The 17087-nt window shown below is 38.5% G+C and overlaps 1 protein-coding gene across 1 annotated transcript in view; it reads right to left on the reverse strand.

The window, feature by feature from the left end:
- NET1 (neuroepithelial cell transforming 1) overlaps window positions 1–17087 on the reverse strand; it is a 54325-nt gene that overhangs the window by 36972 nt on the left and 266 nt on the right. The window contains exon 2 of the mRNA XM_061179687.1: window positions 2685–2751. Within this exon, the coding sequence (XP_061035670.1) occupies window positions 2685–2751 (67 nt within the window). The remainder of the gene's footprint in view (window positions 1–2684; window positions 2752–17087) is intronic.

Consider the following 17087-nt stretch of genomic DNA (forward strand, 5'->3'; position numbering starts at 1 on the left):
GAATGGAAGGACTTACATGGGGAGAAGAGAGGAAAGGGGGAGGAAACTGCCAAGCAAAAAGAAGATTGTACTGAGGGAAAAAAAGCATGTACAGGATCATACTTATGTATTTATATAAAATCTATACATGTGTGGGCATATGTATAAAGAAATTTAACAGATTTTAAAACATTCTACTGTATTTTCTTTTAACTATTTTAAAGTTTCATTTTTCGTATTTGTATATTCAACCCATCTAGAATTTATTTTTGTATGTATGTGGTATAAGATAATTTGGCCAACTGTCCCCACCCCTAACATCATTTCCTGAGAGCACCATTCTTTCATAACGCCTATGATACAATAAGTTCTCATAAGTCGGTTTCTGGGTTCTCTATTTCATTCCAACGGTCTATTTATCTACATTTGCACCCATATTATGCTGTGTAATTTCAGTACCTTTGGAGTGAGTCTTAATAGCTTATACGCTCAGTCATAATGCTCCCTGATGGGTACACTACTTTCCCTTTCCTGGGCCTTCTACTTCTCTGCATGAATTGGGATCTATTACATTCTAATGAGATTTCTAACAGAACAGCATTGCCTTTATGAATTAATTTGGGAAGAATGGACATTTTTATGCTATTGAGCCTTTTCTTGCATGAAATGGTATATCTGTCCATTTCATTAGGTGTCCTATGTTCTTTATTAATGTTTTCCAGTTTTTCCCATAAAAGTCTCACACATCTTTTCATAGATTTATTCCTAGTTTAAAATTTTTTTATTTCAATAAAAGCATCTTTAAAAATTACATTTGTGTATTACTAATATACATACATGCTATTGATTTCTTTTTATAACTTTTATAGCCTTGCTCAAACTCTTATTAGTCCTAATAGCTGCTATTAATATTCTCTTGGATATTCTATGTAGACAATCATATTGTCTCTAAGTAATGAAATCAAGACTGTCTCTTCCTTTCTAATATGTGTACCACTTGTTTTCCTGTCCTACTGTGTTGGCTAAGAGTGCTAGTACAATGCTGAATAAATATGATGACAGCATGTTTTTTTCTAAATTTAAAGGGACTGTTGCTATCATTTTATCATTATGTATGTTGTTTGTGGTAGGTCTCAGGCTAAGGAAGTTCTATTCTATTCCTGGTTTGCGAAGAATTTTATCATGATTGGTGTTGATTTTATTTTTTCCACTCTTACTTCTCCTCCTCTTTTCTTTGATTTACTCTATTGTTCTTTTTCTCACCTCTTGAGTGCTTAATTTCTGTTCTTTTCCCTTCTTAAACTATGTATTTAAAAAGTTATAAATCTCCCTCTTAGTATTCCTTAATCACATTCCAAAAGTTTTAATTTCTTTTGTCACGGAGACCTCTACAAAAGTGTTTTCCCAAGTGAGATGCATCTATCCCAGACGATATGCAAGGTATCTTTCCTGGAGTACAGGAGGAAAATGTTAGAACTTCATTTTTATGTATTTCTTAATCCTTAAAAAATAAGCTTTACTAAAATTTAATACACAGATGATGAGCTCATCATCAACCACATTTAAAAATGTGAGTTAAAGATAATGGCAATCTTACCAAATCCATTTTAGAAGTCAGCCCCAAACTGAAATTATCCTGACTATTTGAAATATACATTTATGTCCACTATCATTAATCTCACCCTAAGTGAGTACTGAGCTTTGAGATATTAGCTAATAAAGTTGCTACATACCTAAAAATTATAAATAAATATATCAGAGGTAATGCTCAAAATATTTTTGCTGATAGGCTTGCAAAATCAAATTTGGAGACACTTCTCTACTAGTTTTTCTGTATAAGTTTAGGTTCTTCAACTAGTAAGGGAAAGGGACCAAGATGAAAAAAGTTTCAAAGGAAAATGTGGAACTGCATTAAAATCAGGAGACTCTTACCATGAATGATTTACTGACCACTTAATGTATGTAAATTCTATTATTCACAGAAATCTCGAACAGGAGTCCCCAACAGAAAAACAAATTAAATACAATAGAACAGAATACAAATGAAATGGCACATCATCAATACATGCACATAGGTAAAGTCTGGCAAACTAGAGGCAGAATCGTTTTTTGCTATTTCACCCAAATAAGAAGAGCGTAAGAATCATGTTCTATTTGTACATACTTTATTTATATGAGTATTGTGAAGTAATGAGTTTTTAATTATAAAACCCCCTAATTTTCTGGTGTCACTTTGCACAAGATTAGATGCCTCTGTAAAGTCTCATTCTAAAAATAATGGAGTCCCTCTATACTAAGATGACTAATAACAGAAATGATTCATTCATTATATATATTATCTACAAGCATTTTTATATTTTTCAACCAAGAAAAGAGCTGTTAGAGTGTGTGCATAAAAATAGCCTCACGTTTCATTAATATAGTCTCTTAATTTTAACACGGGTAGGGATGAGAGAAAGAATTGCGTAGAGTTAAAGATGAATAGATCTCATACTTTTCAAAATATACTTTATATTTAATTGAAATAAAAATTTCTTTCAGTTTGTTAGCAGAAAAGAATTAAATTAGGCTGCCAAAGATGGTGATAGAAACTCTGTACTTCAAGCTTTTCAGAGAGGTACAGACAACTGAGCTGTACACCAGACTGAAACACAACCCAGGAATTAACTAATGTCTTGAAATAAAAAACCTAAGTGTCTACTCACCAAAGTGAAGTCCCAATGGGGGCCAGGTGTTAAAAATGTGAAGGAGCTACCTCTCTGAAGGGAATATCTGTTAACAGAAAATTCAAACAATAAATACACTGAGAGTAACTTCAGTAAAATAAAGCACTAGACAGATAAAAAGCTATCTTTTTCATAGTTTCAAAACTGTTCAAAGTAGCCTTATTAGTCATTCAATTCTAGACATAAGAGGAAGGGTATGTAAAAAAAAAACCACAAAAAGGAAAAAATCAGGGTATAGGTTCTGGTCACTTTCAGAAACTTTACAAAAATGAAAGGACCTTTATAAAATTAGTGAACAGATTAAGAGTATTTAAAGAAAATAATTCAAAACAAGCAGAGTTTATTCTAGGAACATACACATGGCTCAATAATATGAAATATATTTATACAATATACTGCACTAATAGGTTAAATAAAAAACAGTAAATGATGCAAAAAATTACTTGATAAAATTCAGTATTCATGCTTAATATTTTAAAAATAAGAATAAAAGAATACTCTTAACATAAGAAAACCTAAATGCATTTATTCTGTATTTCATGTTTAAATCTCTTCCATGTACTGATTTTTTAAAAAAATTATGATTTAATAAACCAAATAAAAAGCTCTGAATAACTATATGAGACAAAGGTCTCAAGTAAGATTAAAATTTGACTAGGATTTTGTTCTTTACTACTAAGTGACACATTTTTATTCTGTCATCTTGCCATTCAAGGTAAAGAAACAAAGAATCCTTATGACAAAAATCTGTCTTCACACCTTTATAAAATATAAACCTCTATGTTTATAAAACATGTAGAAAATCACAAAACATAGCTAGCAGAGGAAATAAATTTTATAAACTATACTTATGAGAAAAGCAAAGGCTATTTATTCAGAGCTTGCTACGGCAAGGGAGATGGCCACCATCACTTGCGTTTAGGCAGACTCAAAGGCAGGCTGGGTAATGAGAAAGCTTTACAGTGGAAAAAAGGGAAGGCTTCAGGTGTACCCTGACTGGCAGGGCGAAGCTGTAGGCAGGCTAACTAGGACTAGGGCATCCTATGTGATTTACTGGGTGCAGATTTGATTTGCTCTAGTTGGTTTTAAGTTGGAAGCAAGGACAAAAATTAGGGAAGCTGGCAGTTACTGATCAAGTCCTGGCCATCTGGGGCCCATTATTACAGAAGTTACTGCGCTTAGCTTCCCGCATTGTCAGGCCATTGTCCACTTGTATATTCTGTCTCTCACCCTTGACCCTCATAAGGGGTCTATAAGTTACAGAAAACCACAGATGGCCGTTATTTCTACAAATATTTACAAGCTTAAATCAAACACAGGGGCTTTTGTAGTTTTCTAAGCTAAATATAAAGCAGAAGTTTATTTGACAAGGAACACAAGTGAAAACGGCTACAAGGAGAAAGGATAGCAAAATGGCTTCACAGAAGAATTAATACTTAAGTAATACTAAAGCTGAATCAAAGAGAAATAGCAATTAGCAAAGCATACAAGAGCCAGGAAGGCTCTGTGGGGAAAGGGAATAGTACATGTTAAGGGGGAGTGAACTGAATTATATTCAGGAAACTGCAAGTAGTTCCTTACGTTTGAGTATCAAAAGAAATTAAAAAGGGCTAGATCATGATAAAAGGCCTCACATACAATCCTTAAAGAGTATGGACTTGATCTTGAATATGTACGGCAACTGTCAGCAATTGAGTTCTAAGTAACAAGAAGGCTGGATTGGAAGAAGGCCACACTGGTCAGGAAGACAAGTTAAGAGGCAGTTCCAATATTGCTTACAACAGATGGTAAGGGGCAGAGGGACAGCAGCAAGGTTAGAGAGGAAAAACAGACCAGAGAGAGGGCTCAATGGCATAACTGGATGGAGAATTCTCCTCTTCCTCCCTAGGCCTGTTCAGTTACTATTAAGGTTCCTGGCATAGTGAAATAGAATGACACTAATAATAATTAGAAACAGATGCACAAAGATCTTAAGATATTTAAAGCAAACATTTCCTAAATAATTACTTGGAGCTCAAAAAAATTTTTGAGGGCCTCTTCAGTGGAGCTGAATAACCTAAGGAACTGATGATTTCTTGCCACTGCAGAAAAGTCAAGCAACAATGAAGAAAATAGCATGATTTTTGATAAAACACTAAGACATCAGCAATAAATTATAATTCATATGACTAAAGAATACATGGGGGGCTTCCCTGGTGGTGCAGTGGTTGAGAATCTGCCTGCCAATGCAGAAGACATGGGTTCGAGCCCTGGTCCGGGAAGATCCCACATGCCGCAGAGCAACTAAGCTCGTGTGCCACAACTACTGAGCCTGTGCTCTAGAGCCTGCGTGCCACAACTACTGAAACCCACGTGCCACAACTACTGAAGCCTGCATGCCTAGAGCCCGTGCTCCGCAACAAGAGAAGCCACCGCAATGAGAAGCCCGCGCACCACAAAGAGTAGCCCCCACTCGCCGCAACTAGAGAAAAGCCCACGCACAGCAACAAAGACCCAACACAGCCAAAAATAAAAATAAATAAATAAATCAAAAAAAAAAGAATACATGGATATAGTATTATAGTATACATAGATAATATCAATAATATTATAAGCAAATGCCAAAAGATTACAGGGAAAACAGGACCTTCATACCTTATGAGTCCATAGAGCACACTTTTTAAAAACACTGCTCTAGGTAAGTGCTATCATATACTACACGGTTAAAAAAAAGCCACCAGTAGGGACTGGGTTGAGAAGCAACAATTATGATTTCTCAGAAGATTATTTTTAATGTAATACAAATATTCATTACAAAGTAGTAATCATAGTGGCACTTAAAATAGTCAATAAACACTTCCTTTCAGGTATAAGACAAGTATTAAGGAGAACACAAAACCAAAGCTATTCATTTCTTTATTCCCTAGAATTGTCCATACTGACCTTAGAATGAATTTGATGTTTGAAAGCTGGAAAGAATTAGCTGTTCAGAATTTTAAACAGGTCAACAAACTGGAAAAATATTTCCAATTGGATGGCAAGATTCTTTCCAGCACCAGTTGTAATCAGCTTTACAGTAATGCTATTTTTTCCTACTTCAATAACAAGTACCTATTTATTTTGAAAACTCATGTAAAACAGGAACCCAAAAAACAAATTGTGCTCTGAAAGCATGTGAGTCAGTGCTAGCTTTCAAAAATCTCGGAAAGATATATAGTCATTTTTTCACAGGGGTCAGACTCAAAATGTAACACAGCTATTTTAAATCCTTGTGGGAAAAATTTTTGATTTCATAAAACATTAAAAATGGCCTTTCTAGAAGATACCCAGTACAGTCCATTTAAAAGGGAGCTCAAAGGCTGAAATAAGAAGTGACAGTTCTTCATCTTTTCAAGAATTTTTGTCCAATCCCCTTTTTTCATATATCCAAATAATTATAACATTTAAAGCATAAAATAAATACCTAAAGGAACTAGCTTGGTATATTAATTGTGTTTCCTACTAACCCCATTGTGATTATTCCTTGGCCTCTATCACACTTCCTTTTGTAGCATTTGGTGTGTTTTCAAACTATTATTTTTACACTAAACTAAATTTAGTCTAAACAAAGCGTAATTAAAATGGCAAAGTTGATGTTCAAAAGAAAATCATCCTGTTATTTCATTCTTAAACCAAATTGTATTTTCAGAGATTATGACTTGTGTCACTGCCCTCCTCTATCATGGCAGGTAATTAAGAGCTGAATTGGATTTATAATGGCAGATTTATAAATGGCAACATTTTCATAAAGTGTACCAGACAATATAAGTGACTATTCTAATTAAAAAGGAAAATAAACCACAAAAATATAAAGATACTGGCTTATAATAAGATAGGTATTTAAGGTTTTACAATGAAAACAACCAAACTGAGTTAGCAAAGTAATGTTTTTTAAAAAGCGAGCAAAATAGAAGGGCTAATGATAGGAGTATAGCAGAGTAGGTCATTGAAATTAGCAAAAAATAAGACTTGAGGCATAGGGGCATTTGAAATATGACAAAGCATAATTGAAAAGTTTTTGGGATGCCTCCAGATCTGTTAAGAAAAATTACTTCCTATGTGAAAACAAGAACGAACACAGTAGTACTGATATGCAGCTGTTGGGTGCAACTCAAACACATTTCTCAGCCTGATTACAAACAACTATACGTAACTCACAGACAGCTAAATTTAAAATGTCATCTGTAAATGCCAAGGGTACCATGAATGTATCAATCTTACAGAACGAATGGTGTAAACTATTCTTTATAGATAACATTTGCTGGTATTTGGGGTGCTGAACTACTCAGGGTCTCAAGTGCTTTTCACATTAGACAAACAATGACAAAATTCACTTATTTGGGTCTAATATCTGAGGAAGTAGACTTCTCCTACTGTTTTGACTGCTTAGCATCTTAAGGGATTGTCTCCTCTCCCCTTTGGAAAGAGCCTGGTGGAGCTGATAATCATGTAGACTATCTCCTCTACCACACTGGGGTTTTCTCACCTGTATCTGAGAGTCCCAAATAACAGATACATCTTGGAACATCTCTAGTCCAGAACACAGCTGAGCGTCTAGAAACCAGCATGCACACACACATTCCAGACATCACAACGTCCTACACTAATACTCAAGACTATCATTCAATGCCTTTGCGTTACGAATTTCTAATATACTTATCAGGTTGCCTTGCCCACAGCATCAGATTCAGGAGAGAGGGTACAGGGGATAATGCCAGCAGCAAGTAATAGTGAGGGAAGAGAAAAATATCTAAAAGCTACTTCGTTAAAAGTCTAGTAGCCTTTGGAAAACAGTTTGGCAATTCCTTAAAAAGTTAAACATAAGCTTACCATATGACTCAGCAATTCCAGTTCTAGGAATCTACCCAAGAGAAATGAAAACATATGTCCACACAAAGACTTGTATGTAAATGTTCACAGCAGCATTATCCATAATAGCGAAAACTGGAAACAATTCAAATCTCCAGCAACTGGTAAATGGAGTAACAAAATGTGGAATACTCATTTCATATAATGGAATACTATTTAGCAGTAAAATGGAATGAAATACTGATACATGTCATAATATGGACAAACTGCAAAACATGCAAATGCAAAAGACTATATATTGTATAATTCCATTTATATGAGATGTCCAGAAATAGAAATTTATAGACATGGAAAGCAGATTAGTGGCTGCCTAGGTCTGGGGGTAGGAGCAAGGACAAACTGCAAACAAACGTGAGGGAGTATTTGGGATGATGAATGTTCTAACAGTGAACTGTGTCTATAAATTTACTAATAATCACTGAATTGCACACTTACAATGGGTGAATGTTATGATATGCAAATTATACCTCAATAAAACTGTTAAAAAGTACAGTCATTTCAATGTGGGAGGAAACAGCCTTAGGAGCTAGTGGGGGCATCCTTTTATTTTCAGTACTATTAATATAAATAGTAATAATAATGACAATCCCGGATTATCAAGGATTGGCTCAATTTGTGTTTAAACACCCTAATTTAGTTTTTTAAATGTTTTGAAAAATAGTCCATCCAAGAAGTTAAATTCCCTTAAAGGCAACAGGAATCCTCAGCTCTAAGTTAACAGAACAGCTAGCTTGGCTTAAGAATATACCTTTAACCCTGGATGTCCATTCTACAAATTCATCAGTTTCACTAGGAAAACAAAAGTCAAAGATCTAGCATTGTGCTGTTACCAGCTATACTGTACCACCTCTACAAAAACTGACAACAGAGCTAATTGCTAAATATTCCTTGATAGAGGGTAAGTAAGTTATAGCTCTAGTCCTTCCTGCAGAAAACAAAAATAATGACACAAGATTTCTGGAGTATTTGCTGTGTCTAGGTACTATTCTAACGTTTTACTTGAATTACCTACCATAATTTTCACAACCTTATGAGACAGATACTATATGAAGTGAGATTTAAAGAGATTAATCACAGCCTTATGAGACAGATACTACTAATGAGCTAGACACTATGAAGTGAGACTTAACAGAGATTAAGTCCTCAAGAGCAAGAGTTTGAACCCAAGGAGTCTGACTGTGAAGCCTAAACTCTTTAAACGCTAATGTTTTATTTGGCTGTGGGTCACAGTCTAAAAGAATGTACATTCCCAGAGAAAATAATTAGTTGAGTCAAAGCTGGGGCTAGAACAAACTCAGTGTCAGGAAAACTGGGCCAGAAAAGCAAGTCGCCTTCTGAGCTATGGGCCACGTGGTGGGGCCCAGGGCTGCCTGAGGACAAGACCCTGGCCTATTACTACCCAGAACAAGAAGAGAGGGACAGTGGCGCAGGGGTTAAGACTCCATGCTCCCAATGCAGGGGGCCTGGGTTCGATCCCTGGTCAGGGAACTAGATCCCACATGAATGCCACAACTAAGGAGCCCACCCGCCGCAACAAAGACCCGGTGCAAATTAATTAATTAATTAAATGAAATAAAATAATAAATAAATAAAATTTTTAAAAAACAAAAAAAACAGAAAGAGAGGGACGGAAGAGGAAAAAGGAGCGAGAGGCCTGCCACATAAGAGGCAGCCGCACAGAAAGCTTACAACCCAGTGGATTCCAGATGTCTCCACTCTTTTCTCCCTAATTATCTTGCCCCTGCCATATCCTATAGTAGTCATCACACACATTATGTTCAAAAAAATTTTTTTACCTCAGTGTGAAGCAATCCCCCGTATCAATATTTAGCAGAGGCAAATCAGCTTAATAATCCGTTATTTAACTTAGTACAGATTTAAAACAGTAAGCCATCTCTCCTAGGCTCTGCACATCCTAGCCATTTCTATTCCCTGCTCATTCTCTAGTCTAGCCAGTTTCTCGCCTGGATGGCTGGGATTAACAATTAGCAACGGATGTGGCTGGAAATGAGCTCCAACCACGTGGGTAGGTTGACTAAAGGGCAGGCCCTGTAAACAGTAATATGCACACATGTACATGTACACACACACACACATGCTGCCTAGTTTCACTTTGAATTCCTGACCACAAATTTCAAGTGATCCTCAGTTCTGCTCAGCAACGCTATTAGACTTCCCTTGTCATTTCCTCGCCTACCGTCTGACGTAACTATTTCAAACCTTTCTCTCTTTACTCTTCCAATACTCCTTCCCCCACCCCCACCTCACTAACAGCTTTGACTCTGCACCTTATTATATTATATCCCACATATTTACACTGTCCAGTCTACCAACCATAGACCTTTTCTTCTCTCTTGTTATAGTGGATAAGCTCTATTATTTAAGGCCAAGCCCTCCACTTGTACACTGGGTCATATCCTTGGTTCTCTACTCTTAAAAGCAGTCAGAGACAAAGAATAAGAATTAGATATTAAATATAAATGAATCAAGTGTAACGATACAAATTCCAGGGGAATATCCCTTCTGAGTAAGGGAAAATGGCCAGTGTAATAAGGTTGTCTTGAGGAAAAGCAATTGTGTGATCAATCAGGTTGTGAACCAAATTAGCTTTGCAGAGAACAATATTTTTACTTGAGAGAATGACTAACAGATAAACTGTCATTCTCACTTGAGTATTTTGCGGACATTTATCTACAATGAAGTATTACTGCTGCCAATGATAAAAATTTGGGCTTTCAAATGAAAATTAGAATTTTTTGACAACTGTACCCATCACTATGAGCATGGCATCCTCCCAATACTTAAAAGCTTTCACATGAGATTGGTGGTACTATTAATAACTGTGATTTTCTGATAGCATGTAACAGTATATATCAACCTTTAGAAGATCTGCTTAACTCCGTGTGCCAATATTTTCCAAATGACAAATGTATAATGTCACAAAATCAAGGATGGGTAAAAAAGATCTATTCAAAGTTTTAACAGACCAATGGATTTTAATGTAACAGAGAATGAAAAGTTCATTGATATGGTTTCAGATTCTAAATTGCAGCCACCTGTTAAGAAACTACCACTTGTCAAGCTCTGGTGTATTATCAAAGAATATCCTCAATTATCTGAAAAGGCTATTAAAGTACCCATGCCTTACTGAACTGAAAATGTCAGGGCAGATTTTCTTTATCTACTAATATACTTCATTCTTTATATACTTCAACTTTATACACTGCAACACATTATATACAAGGCGATATAAGAATCCAGCCCTCCTCTGTTAAGCTAGATTATCAGAGATGCCAAACTTATAGAACTGCTGCCCTAGAGAAAACCTGCACAGATACACAGAGGAAATGTACCAAAAACAACAACAAAAAAGAAACTAACAACCAAATATACTGTATACAATATACCAAATAAACGCCATCTGAATTATGAAGAGATTTTAAAAACTATTATAGCTAATGATATTTCATTGTATAAAAGTATAATGTATTTAATTTTCTCCTGTTTTTTCTAAACTTTTTACTATAAAAATGTGTTGTGATATACTTCCTTGTACATACATCTACATATGCTATGAAACTGCTTTCTTAAGATAAATCCCTATAATTGCTTGGTTTAAATATACACCTTATTAAAATTTTGTTTTATCTACCAGATTTTGCTCCAATATACATGTAGTGAGAGTACCAGAAGGAAAGGAGAGAAAGGAGCAGAAAAAAATATTTGAAGAAATAATGGAGCAGTGGAGCGGTGAGAGGAGGAGGCAGAGGAGGGAGCCCTCGGGGAGGTTCTGTCCGGCACCGTCCCCCTCCCCACAATGCCTGAGCTGCCGCCATGGCTGCCGCTGGAGGCGGAATAAAACATGGCTCTACATTCAATATTTTGCAATAAACAATAATGGAAAAGAATCTGAAAAAGAATATATATGTATATATGTATAACTGAATCACTTTGCTGTACACCAGAAACTAACACAACTTGTAAATCAACTATACTTCAATTAAAAAAAAAAAGACAACCCACAGAATAGGAGAACATATCTACCTGCAAACAATGTATCTGATAAGGGACTTGTATCCAGAATAAAGAGTTCTTATATCTTAATAATAAAAAATATAAATAACCCAATTTTAAAAATGGGCAAAGGATGGCTCACTAAAATTGGCCACATGATTCTATTCATGTGAAATGTCCAGAAGAGGAAAATTCATAGAGACAGAAAGTAGATTAGAGGTTGGGGTAAAGCAAGAAAGGAGTGTTGGGGAGGGGGATGAATAACTAAAGGGTATGGGTTTTCATTCTGAGGTGAAGAAAATGTTCTAAAATTGCCTGGTGATGGTTGCACACGTCTATGAATCTATACACCTCAAATGGGTGAAACTATAGTATGTGAACACTGTTTTTAAAAAAGGTGATACTTTCCTTTTCCTGTATGTTTTTTGTCTTTCAAATTAGTGTATAGTGAGTGTGTCTAGAAAAAGTTTTAATATTTACATTGTCATATACATCAATCTTTTTCCTTATGATTTCTGGATCTGATGTTATGCTTAAACAGTTGTGTCTTGCCCCACTATTAACTGACACTATCTTGTCACACTTCACATGCTCTTGTAGATGATCTTACATCCTTTCCCTCCAAGGTTCTTCTAACTTCATTACTCTCCTCATGCTGCCTTTGACCACCCTTTTCTCAGCTGACACCATTTCCAACCTCACACAAAAAATAGAACCTGGTGGGAAAGCCCTCAAATTCCTGCTTACAACATACCCCATCCCCCAAACTTACCTAGCTCTTAGCCAGGCTAGATTCTCTACCCTTAATTTGGATTCCATCCTCTTCTGCCTTGCTGGTCACTGATGATGCTGGTTTCATCATCTCTTCTCTCTTGTCTCTTCAACCTCTCCCTGTACTTGCTTACTCCCCGCCGCCCCCACCCCATATCAAGTTTACCCCTTCTTAAGATTCTACCCCACAAGCTTGCATTGCCTCCATTATTCTTTCTTGCTCTCCAGTTGCAGCGAGAGTTCTTGAAAGTGGAACCCACACTTAGCGTTTCAAGTTCTCCAATCTCATTGCCAGCCATCAGATTCAAACATTCATCTAGGCTACTGCAGATAGAGTTCCCACCAATTCATCATCTTCACTTGGGGTTTTTAACTTGGTATCCATAGTTGGGCTGCAAGGGTCCACAAATCTGAAATTTTATGTATATGAGCACTTTTTAGGGAATAGTTTTCCTAAGATTTACTGTCATGGCATACAAGGTCCCTTCATGATGTGACTCTTACTTCTTCAGTATAATCTCTCATCACTACCTCCTCTGGGTCTGAGTCCTCTCTCCTACACAACTAGTGTCAAGCCACAGTGAACTAGTTATGATACCCAGAACTCATCATGCTCATTTGCTTAAGGGCCTTTTAACATTTAACATCCTTCCCCCATATGATGTCACCCATTTACACCTATGCTCTAAACTGGTCCTCCAAGACTCAGGGATTACTACAGGGAATCATTTCCTGTCCTCTCCAGTCAGGGTAAGTTCTCCTTTTATTTGCATCATATATATACAGCTATAGTAACTGCTGTCATACACTATTATAATTATTAACTTTCTTCCCTATACCATTATAAGTTCTTCCAGAGTAAGGACAGTATTTTCCATCTCCATACTCCTAGTGTCTAACACTCACATATTTCCGGAACAAATCACACCTCATTCTCTTCTCAACCCACTACAAACATTCTAAATTCAATATTTTAACTGTTTCATGGAAACTATCCAAGGTCAATATGCTCTTCTCATTACCAGATTTAATGGTTTTTTCATTCCTTATCTAACTAAACTTTCCAGTCCTTCCTTATAAGTCACATTTGACATAGTTTACCATGTCCTTTCTCAAAATCCTTTCTTCCATTTGGCGTCCTGGATCCTGAGCTCACTTGGCTCTTTCTTACCTCACCAGCTGCTCCTCCGAGCATCCTCATTACCCTGACCTTTAAATGTGGGGAGTGCCTCAGGGTTAAGTCCCCAATCTCTTAATTTTTTAAAAATAAATTTATTTATTAATTTATTTATTTTTGGCCACGTTGGGTCTTCGTTGCTGCGCGCGGGCTTTCTCTAGTTGTGGCGAGCAGGGGCTACTCTTCCTTGCAGTGCGTAGGCTTTTCATTGCGGTGGCTTCTCTTGTTGCGGAGCACGGGCTCTAGGTGCACGGGCTTCAGTAGTTGTGGCACGCTGGCTCTAGAGCGCAGGCTTAGTAATTGTGGTGCACGGGCTTAGTTGCTCCGCAGCATGTGGGATCTTCCCGGACCAGGGCTCGAACCCGTGTCCCCTGCATTGGCAGGTGGATTCTTAACCACTATGCCACCAGGGAAGCCCCCCAATCTCTTCTTTATTCAGACTCACTACCTAAATGACTTTGCAATGCTGTGATTTCAAGTCTGCTTGCTGACAACCCCCCAATTTATACCTGGTTACACAGATGCACTCACTTTATGAAATTTCACTGAGCAAAACACTTATGATTCATGCCCTCTTTCATTCGACTGTTATACTTCAATAAAACATTTTTTTTAAAAAAAGAGAAAAAAGCAGAAAAAGAGAAAAGAAAAAGGAAAAAAAGAAACTGGTGTGATAACTCCTTAATAGGAGTCTTATAACATATCCCAAGGCAAACTTCTCCCCAGGTCTTTCCTTTGTAGGACCATGGCAACCCATTCTTCTGGTGCTCAGACCAAAAACTTGGAATCATTCTTCATTCCTCTATTTCTCTTAACTCCACATTTAATCCACCTGCAAATCCCGTCAGCTCTACTTCAAAAATACATCCCAAATATGAATATTTTCCACCATGTCTACCACTCGGATGTCTCAACTGCAATAGCCTCTTAGTTGGTCTCCCGGATTCTATCCTTGCCACATAACAAAGCGATCCTTTTAAAAGACAGATCACATAATTTCCTACTGCTTCCCAACCACCGATTCAAATTTAAAGTCCTTTTGGCAGTCAACCATATACTACCTGATCTGGCCCCAGCCATCTCTCCGACCTCATCGTCTACCTTTCTGCCCTTTGTTTCACTCCACTCTAGTGACCCTGGCTTCTTTTTTTTTTTAATTTAATTTAATTTAATTTAATTTATTTATTTATGGCTGTGTTGGGTCTTCGTTTCTATGCGAGGGCTTTCTCTAATTGCAGCAAGTGGGGGCCACTCCTCATCATGGTGCGCAGGCCTCTCACTGTCACGGCCTCTTTTGTTGCGGAGCACAAGCTCCAGACGCGCAGGCTCAGTTATTGTGGCTCACGGGCCTAGTTGCTCCGCGGCATGTGGGATCTTCCCAGACCAGGGCTCGAACCCGTGTCCCCTGCATTGGCAGGCAGATTCTCAACCACTGCGCCACCAGGGAAGCCCAACCCTGGCTTCTCTGCAGTCCTTGAACATACCATATAGGATTCTACTTGCACTTACTGCCTTTCTCCCCAAATATTCACATGGCTTTGTTCCTTAATTTCTTCAGATCTCTGCTTAAATATCATCGTTATCATCAGAGAGGCTTTTCCTTGTGATCTTTTAAAAACAGCAACATGACCCTCTCCTTATCTCTATCCCCCTTAGTATGCCTCTTCACAGCATGACCACCTGATATTTTATTATTTATTTCATTATTGTCTTTCCTCCCCAAGCAGACTTTAAGCTTCAGGAGAGCAGGGACTTCATCTGTTCACCAGAATTCCCAGTATCTACAACAATGCCTGGCACTAGGCAGGTGCAATGAATTTAACACTGCCCCACTTCATGTTTTTGAAATTCTATGTTCATTTTCCCTTAACTAGGCTTTCCCGATTCTCCTATTTCTCAGTCTCAGAGATGATGACATCTCTCTCTCTGCTCTTTCACTTCCTCTTAAATATAGGCTGTAATCAGTATAAAAGTTTCAGGCAAGGGTTATCGTAAACTTCAAAATAAAAATCAATATCTAATGAAAAAGATACTGTTCTCTCTGCATGATAACTTACAATGAGTTTATAAATGCCTTGTCCATGAAAGTAAGGTGTTTTCCTTTCTCTCAAAAAGGGATTGGCGGACCTCCCTGGTGGCACAGTGGTTAGGAATCTGCCTGCCAGTGCATGGGACACAGGTTCGATCCCTGGTCCGGGAAGATCCCACATGCTGCGGAGCAACTAAGCCTGTGTGCCACAACTACTGAGCCCACGCACCGCAACTAATGAAGCCTACGCGCTCTAGGGCCCATGCTCTGCAAGAAGAGAAGCCACCGCAGTGAGAGGTCCGTGCACCTCAATGAAGAGTAACCCCTGCTCGCTGCAACTAGAGAAAGCCTGCACGCAGCAACCAAGACCCAACGCAGCCAAAAATAAATTAATTAAATAAATTAAAAAAAAAAAAGATTGGCACATCCAGGCATGACTGGAATGTAAATTATGTAAGGAACTGCAGTTTACCTCAAGTAATAATGTGAAGTGGACCACAGTGCTTCTGAAAAGATGGAGCAGATGTGGAATTATAGATAAAAATCGACAAATAAGTTAACATTTGTTGAGAGCTCTCTGTGTACAGGGTTACACACATGACCTCACTGAATTTCACAACTTACAGGAAGTGGGTACTATTATAATCCCATTTGATGGATGAGGACACAACTTCAGGGATGTAAGGTCCAACTGCCAGTCACTGGAACCCACCCCCTGCAAAACCGTTAGGGGAAAGCCACGCCTTTAGCACTTTTTCACCCTCTCCTCTTGCAGACACAGCCTCTGAAACCCTCGGCTAGTGTCCTTCCTTTGCAGACACACGGGACAGAATGTGAAATGTGTCAACAGCTAAAAAGTCGGCGACCATCCTCTTCGCTCTCTTTACCCAGGAGGCTGGGGCCGTGAGCTGCGCTGAGCACCGACTTGGCCAGGGCTCCAAAGGAGGGACTCTGACCTCGGCAAAACTTTTCATATTAATGCTCGTTTTTAGGCTAAAAGTTTGGCGTCTGGTAGAAGTCCTCTGGCTCGAGGGACGATTTCTGTCCCCCGACCCAGCAGTTCCCCGTGGGCATTTAGGAACCTTCCCAGTTCCAGCCCGAAACCTGCCGGATGTGCAGAGGCTCTCCAAGGCCCCCTGAGGGAGGTGGGGGAGGGGGAGGGGAGGAGACTGGAGGGAGGGGGAAGGGAAGAGGTAGTAAGGAGAGGCGTGGGAAGAGGAAATAAAGGACGAGGGAGAGGATGATAGGGAGAGGATGATAGGGAGAGGATGATAGGAAGAGGAGTAGGAGGGTGAGAGGAGGGGGAAGAGGAGGAGGAAGGAAAAGAAGGGGGAGAAGAAGGAAAAAGGGGGAGAAGGGGGAGGGGGAGAAGGGGGAGGGGGGAGAAGAGGGAGGGGGAGAAGGGGGAGGAGAGTAGGCAGCCCGGCCCTCCCCTGCCCCCCCCTCCTCGCACCCCCGCCCCAGCCTCGGACCCGACGCCAGGGGTCCCCAGGCGCCACCGCCC

The sequence above is a fragment of the Eubalaena glacialis genome, chromosome 2, assembly GCF_028564815.1.
Source record: "Eubalaena glacialis isolate mEubGla1 chromosome 2, mEubGla1.1.hap2.+ XY, whole genome shotgun sequence".
In the NCBI taxonomy this organism is placed as follows: domain Eukaryota; kingdom Metazoa; phylum Chordata; class Mammalia; order Artiodactyla; family Balaenidae; genus Eubalaena; species Eubalaena glacialis.